This window comes from Crocuta crocuta, unplaced genomic scaffold, assembly GCF_008692635.1.
Source record: "Crocuta crocuta isolate KB4526 unplaced genomic scaffold, BGI_CrCroc_1.0 scaffold2539, whole genome shotgun sequence".
In the NCBI taxonomy this organism is placed as follows: domain Eukaryota; kingdom Metazoa; phylum Chordata; class Mammalia; order Carnivora; family Hyaenidae; genus Crocuta; species Crocuta crocuta.
The window spans coordinates 48,753-56,135 of NW_027528858.1; the positions used below are offsets into that span (position 1 = coordinate 48,753).

General features: G+C 43.6%; 1 protein-coding gene across 1 annotated transcript; it reads left to right on the forward strand.

Moving 5' to 3' along the window:
- Window positions 1-5,612: 5,612 nt before the first annotated feature.
- Window positions 5,613-7,163, forward strand: RTL3 (retrotransposon Gag like 3). Its single transcript, XM_077756052.1, is given in 4 exon segments — window positions 5,613-5,802; window positions 5,805-5,896; window positions 6,074-6,676; window positions 6,678-7,163. Coding segments are annotated over 4 exon segments (1,371 nt in total).
- The last annotated feature ends 220 nt before the right edge of the window (window positions 7,164-7,383 follow it).

A 7,383-nucleotide genomic window follows, 5' to 3' on the forward strand; every position in this document is an offset into this window, starting at 1 on the left:
GTTGAGTGGAGGGTGGGGGAAGTGTCACAGCCTCAGATCCGCCGGAGTCAAGCAGCAATATAACCCGAGTGTGTTTGGGGAACTTAGCAACTTCAGGTCCGCAGAGTCCGCGTCGCCACAGCGCGCCGCCGCCGCCATGGACGGTGCCGGGCGCCGGCAGTGCAGTTCTTCTGGCGCCTCTGGGACCAGGGCACCGAGGTGAAAGCCAGCGCCCCAGCCAGGGCTACAGAACGCTGTCTTTGCAAGCCGAGGGTTCTTCTCTTCTCCAGGGACGGTTCTCCGAGCAATCTCAGCTTTTCTTTCCTTCCCCGGGACTCCGCCTGCCGGTTTATGCCTCCCCGCAGCTGCACGCGAGCCGGGCTCCCTCCCGCCCTCCGTGTCTCTGGTCCCAGTTCGCACTCAGCACTTGTGAGGTGTCCTTCCCAGTGTGCTCTGTCTCTGTCTNGATATCGCGCCTCCACAGTCCCCTTGTTAATCAGCTCATCTTCCTGCTCAAGTGTCTCCAATTCTGATTCTGAAGCATTATTTGGTAAACCAAATCATTCATAACCCAGGTAGGAAGGAAAAAAATAAAGAAGAAAGCTTCCAAGTGGTGAAAAATCAATGTCATTAAAGCCATGCACTGTATTTTTCTTCATATAAGAGCCATTGCTCATCCCTTACCCAATTCTAGCAAGTTTACCTATCCGGTTTTCCAACTCACAAATGTTTAAAAATAATAAATTAAAAGGAAGTTACTGCTGCTACAGGATATTATTACTATCAACCTTTATTACATGTTACTAGCTACTAAACATTGTGCTAAGCCTTTTACATGCGTTATTTCACTAATCTTTGCAACAAGTCTGTAAATTTAATCATAATTAATAGCTTCATTTTACAGTTTCATAAACTGAGTTTTACATTACATTTTAGGAAAAAATAATGTTCACATTTGTCTATATTTAGTTTGGACAGGCATATAGGTAACAGTGTGAAGGGCTATGACACAACCTGAGAGCAAAAAATTAGAAAAACATTTAAAAAAAGAAATTATATACAGTTGGATAGCATAGCAATTTGGAGATATTTAATTTGGAGACAGACCACATTATACTTCTCAGCAGCATTGTGAAAGTAATATGGTGGACCAAAACACAGTAAAGGAGCTGGTTTGTGTATATGACCCCCAAACCATTAAAAATAAATTAAATTATGTTCAAAATCATTTACTTAAGAATGGAGAAAGTGCAATTCATGCTATAAATTTTTATTTAATTTTTTTAATTGGTAAGGTAAATCTCAACTGTGTATTTTGGATTCTCAAAGAGAAGTCTTCAGTTATCTGAAAAAGTCATAAAAATGGAACATACTATTCCCTGATGATGGTGGTACTTTTTATTTGTGGTGTGTTTCTAAAGACTAAAATATGAAAAAGGAGAGAAGGAATATAACTTGATTTGCAAGGGATTTTGCTTTCCTTTGCAAAGACTCTGCATTATGGTTTAGTTAGTCCAGTCAATTTGCTGCGGTTTGGGCATTTTCCATCACCAGGGTTTATCCTATATGCTGACTAATGTGGAACCAAACAAGGAGACTTGGGAACAAGACTACTAGCTGTGTGATTTGAAGTTGGCAAAGACAATTCCCAACCCCACTGTTTACAAGGACTAAAATAGCTGTCCCTTTGTCCTACCTAAAATGGCCACATGGCCCAGATTCAGGATGTGATTATAATTTGTCATGAGAAGAGAAGGTGAGATTTTTTTCTTTCATAATTTATTTTTTTAACATAGATTTTTTAAAATTTATTCATTTTTGAGAAACAGAGAGACAAAGCACTAGTGGGGGAGGAGGAGAGAGAGACACACAGAATCCAAAGCAGGTTTCAGACTCCAAGCTGTCAGCACAGAACCCGACCTGGGGCTCGAACTCACTGACTGAGAAACCATAACCAGAGACGAAGTCGGACACCCAACCAACTGAGCCACCCAGGCGCCCTGAGAAGGTGAGATTTTGAGAAAGGTCACTTCTCAAGAGGTCAGCCCTTTGTGGAGTACCTGGGGTTTGCTTTGTGCATCTGAGTGGCTCAGGAAAGAATGAGAACCCTGGGCCAAGACATTCAGAATAAGCCAGGGGCCCTGCAAGACTGCAACAAGTACCCTTCAACAAAATTGGCTTCATCCATAATCCTACCCTGTTATACTTTGCCTAGATCTATTCATGGTAAGATCCCAAGAAAACATTTCAAGAAGGGATCCTAGGGACTGAATAGGTGGAATGTGGAAGGAGGTGAGGGACTGCACACTGCCCTCTAAGAATTAAACAAATGGCCTAGTGTGGATGGAATAAGGAGATGTTACATGAGACAGACATAAAAAATAAAGTCCCAAACCACTGTGGTCATTTAGAAACGTTTGCAGCTTTTTACAGAAGCTGTGGTATTACTCTCAATTTCCTCGCCAAATATTTATTAAATTAACCAATAACTGAGTATATCAGTCTNTGTGCTTGCTCCTGGCTGGCTGGACTTCTAGAGTAGCAGCGCGCCTGCCACGCCATTGTCCTCCTGGCTGGCTTGGACTCCAGGAGGAACCGACATTGCCCTCTTGGCTGGCTTGGACCCCTGGAGGAGCTGCACATGGACACATGGCATCCAAGCTCTTGGCTGGCTGGAACTCTAGAGGGAAGGGAAAGAGCTAAAAACTGGGAGATTAGCCCGCGAGTTCGTGTTTTGGTTGACGAGACACATAATGACCTGGTTTTCCTCACTCCAGCAAGCTCGGTGCACCCGGCATGCAAGCCCCTGCCCGTGCTCCCCAGCCCGACCCAGAGAAGGGAGCAGCAATTCTGGCTCCACCCCTAGAACCAGGCGGGGGCAAGTTGTGTCTACTGCCATTTCAGCGGGGCGCGCAGACTGGGATTTGGAGACCTGGACTGGCCTGGGTTGAAGAGTGCAACCAAATTTGGCTGTGCCCCAGGTACGGGGAGTTTACACGCCCCAAAATGCGAGATGCAGCGCATGGTTCAAGAAGGGACAGGAGCACCGCCACTCTCCTCCCCACAACCGCCAAGGCAGAACTCCCGCCTGACGCATTGGATTACACCNCAGACACCATTATAGGAAAACAAGAAGCAGACAAAAAAAGAGACAAACTGATACAGGACATGAAAGAAGAGTTCGAGACCTCAGCGACACGGTCAAACGCAACAATATCCGTATCATAGGAATCCCAGAATAAGAAGAGAGAGGGAAACGTGCTGAAGGAGTCCTGGAACAAATTCGAGAAGAGAACTTCCCCAAACTGGGGAAGGAAGTAAACGATGAAATACAAGAGGCTCAGAGGACTCCACTTAGATGTAATTTGAATTGACCTTCTTCACGGCATATCATAGTAAAAATGGCAAAATATAATGACAAAGAGAAATTTTTTAAAGCAGCTAGGGAGAAAAGGGCCCTAACATCCAAAGGGAAACCTAACAGAGTGGTGACAGACCTATCTACAGCAACGTGGCAGGCCAGAAAGGAATGGCAGGAGACATAGGGTGACAGAATGGATATAAAAAGAAAATCCATCTATATGCTGTCTAGAAGAAACTCATCTTAGACTGCAGGATACCTTCAGATTAAAAATAAGGGGATGGAGAAAGATATATCATGCTACTGTAAATCAAAAGAAAGCCAGAGTAGCTATACTTATATCAGACAAACTGGACTATAATTAAAGACAATAACAAGAGATGAAGAAGGGCATTACATAATAATTACAGGGTCTATCCATCAGGAAGAACTAACAATCATAACTGTCTATGCACCGAATATGGGAGCACCTAATATTTAAAACAAATAATCACAAACAGAAACAAGCTTATAGATAAGAATGTGCTAATAGCAGGTGACATTAATACTCCACTTACAGCAATGGATAGGTCAATCACACAGAATATCAATAAGGAAATAAAGGAGTTGAAAGACACATTGGACCAGATGGATCTGACAGATATATTTAGAACTCTACATCCTGAGGCCAGGGAATTACTTTCTTCTCATGTGTGCATTGCACATTCTCCAAGATAGATCACATACTGGGACATAAAGCAGCCCTCAATAAATATAAAGGAAATGAGATCCTACCAGGCACACTTTCAGATCATAATGCTTTGAAATGTGAAATCAATCACAGGAAGAAGCCTGGAAAACCCCCAAAAACATGGAGGTAATAGAACACCCTACTAAAGAATGAATGGGCCAATCAGGCAAGTAGAGAAGAAATTTAAAAATATATGGAAACAAATTAAAATACAACAATCCAAACTCTATGGGATGGTGCAAAGGCAGTCTTAAGAGGAAAGTATATTGCACTCCAAGTTCATTACAAGAAATTAGAAAAAGCGCAAGTCCAAAATCTAACAGCTCACGTAAAGGAACTAGAAGCAGAGCAAGAAAAATGCCCTAAACCCTGTAGTTGAAGAGAAATAGTAAAAATCAGAGCAGAAACAAACAACATAGAGACCAAAGAAACAATTGAACAGATAAACGAAACCAAAAGTTGGTTCTTTGAAAAAATAAACAAAATTGAGAAACCTCTAGCCAAGATTCTCAAAAAGAAAAGAGAGAGCACCCAAACAGACAAAGTCACGAATGAAAATGGATTTATTAAAACCAACCCCTCAGAAATACAGTCAATTATCAGGGAATACTATGAAAAATTATATGCCAACAAATTGGACAACTTAGAGGAAATGGACAAATTCCTAAATGCTCACTCACTACCAAAATTCACACGGTAAGAGATAGGAAATCTGAACACTCCCATAACTAGTGAGTAAATCGAATCAGTGATCAAAAATCTCCCAANATAGTAAACTATTTGTAAAAAAAATTATTAAAAAATTAAAAGAATTAAAACAGTGCAGACAGAAAAAAAAATGAAAACAGAACAGATTATGGTGATATTGACCCTAATGTTAAGTTTTAAAAGAAGAAAGCCAGGGACGCCTGGGTGGCTTAGTTGGTTGAGTTTCTGACTTAGCTCCGGTCATGATCTCGCAGTTGGTGAATTCAAGCCCCACATCGGGCTCTGTACTGAAAGCTCGGAGCCTGGAGCCTGCGTTGGATTCTGTGTTTTCCTCTCTCTATGCCCCTCCCTTGCGCTCTCTCTCTCTCTCTCTCTCTCTCTCTGTCTCCCAAAAATAAACATTAAACAAAATTTTAAAAATAAAAAAAAAGAAGAATGCAAAATGGTATACACAGTCTGGATCAGATGTTGTCCTTAAAATGTCATAGGGTCAGAACCAGCATATATGACTCACCTCATGAATATGAGCCTGTAGTACAATAAGCCCAGCATTGGTAGGCAGGTGTTGTTCTGATTTATTTTCAATGAGTGCCTTCCACAGTTTCTCATCTTCAGATCCCACTCTCTTTACAGGNGTCTCACACCTTCCTTCCTGAGCTCCAGAGGCTCCAGGTGACCTGGTAATCAACTTTGGTGGGGTCCAAATCCTTACCTCCTGGAAAATTCACAGATCCTGACACCTGTTAGAAAGGAGCTTTTTATAAAAGGAGCTTTTAGAAGAACTACCCAATTTTTTCTTCGTAGCAAACTGCCAAACCAAGCTCATTTCCACAGATGGTTAGGGGCTTAACAGCCTCTTATATTGCTTTGAAGTTGGAGAATGAAATTCTGAAGGCCCAAATGCAGTGTGTGATGGAAGAAAATGTTGTCCTACAGGCTCAGATCCCAAAGATCCAGAAGCCCCAAACAACTAAGGAGGCTGAACCACTTCAGAATCTCTTAGAGACCCAGGATCCCAGGAATCTTCAGAAACTCTGGATTTCCCAGCAGCCTAGGAGCACCAAGAATTCCCAGGAGTTGAGGATCCCTCATATCTCAGAGAGCCCCAGGAGCTCACAGCATAGGAACACCTAGCAGCCCAGGAGCACCAGGAAACACCAGTGGTATAGGAGACCCAGAAGAGTTTGGAACCCCCAGAAGCCCCAGAGTCCCTGGAGCTTCTAGCAACTCGAGCTCCAGGCACCTTGAGTGGTCTATGAGCTCTCAGCAGCCTGGAATCCCAAAATCTCCCAAAGGTCAAGAAGCTCCCAAAGCCTCCAGTGGCCCAGGAGGCCTATAAAGCCCTAGAAGTTAAGGAAGCCCAAGAGTTCCCAGATACCCAGGATGTCCCAGTTGCCCAGAAGCCCCAGAATTCAGAGCACCAGTATCTTCCAAGTTCCCAGAAGCCTCAGGAAGTACCAGAATGCCAAGAAACCTCAATGCATCTGCAGCCCCTTAAGACTCCAACTCTCCAGGAGTCTCTGGAACCTAGAGTGCTCCAGGAGCCCCTAGATCCTTTAGATGCCCAGGAATTCCTAGAGCTCTCAGCACCCTAGGAGTCCCTCAAGGGTCTAATAGCTGCTTTGACATCAGCAGGTGCAGAGTTCCCACAGTTCCCCAGTGGGTTAGAGGCTGAAGCTTCCTCCCTAGAATACTGTTTAGCCTTCAGTGGAGATGACCAGAAGCTTTCTGAGTTCCTGGTTCAATATCCTGCTGAAGCAGCTGTGGTGAGCTGTGTTGGCAAGTGCTTCTCAGATGAGGCAGGAATGTGATTTCAGCCCCTACTAAATATACAAAGCCCCCTGCTGGAGCAATTTAAAAATTTCATACAAGTGCTCCATGATACTTTTGGCACTCCAAAAAAACATGGAAGATGCCAGTCACTGCATCCATCATCTCTGCCAAAGCAAGGATCCTGCCTATCATTATGTGACCCACTTCCATCTCATTGCTCAAGAGCTAAAGTGGAATGAAAGCATTCTCTGCATCCAATTGCAGGAAGGGCTTGACAGTTCTATCCCAGATGAACCGTCTCACACAAGCCCAGCAACTGTCCTATCTAATCTGATCACTCAATGCCTAGAAAATAAGCTAAATGGTAAGTCTGATCCAAATACACAAAGAGAAAGTCCCTCTGAGGACAGACCTGGGCATGAGAGTTCACTAGCTGAAAACCAGCCTGTGCAAGCTGCAAACAATTGTCCACACCTCAGTGAAGCTGAATGGGCCCACAGCTATGAAGGCCACTTGTGCCTTTATTGTGGTCATCTTGATCATGTTGCCAGAGATTGTCCTCTCAAGCTTCATCATGCAGAGCAGGCAGGAAACATTGAGGTCTGGAAGTAAGGGGGAGCCCAGGTGGGCCAATCTACAAATATGCATCCCCCTCACTTCCAATATCCATTTCTCATACTCTATGGCTTACTATTGAAATCCAACTGGGAAGATGACAGTCCTTTTAGCAAGAAATAGTGGATTTGGGCTCCTACAGAAACAGCATTGACCATTCTGTGGTTCTTTGAGAGAAGCTGCACATCTGCAAAAATATCTTCCCTCTGATGCTTGA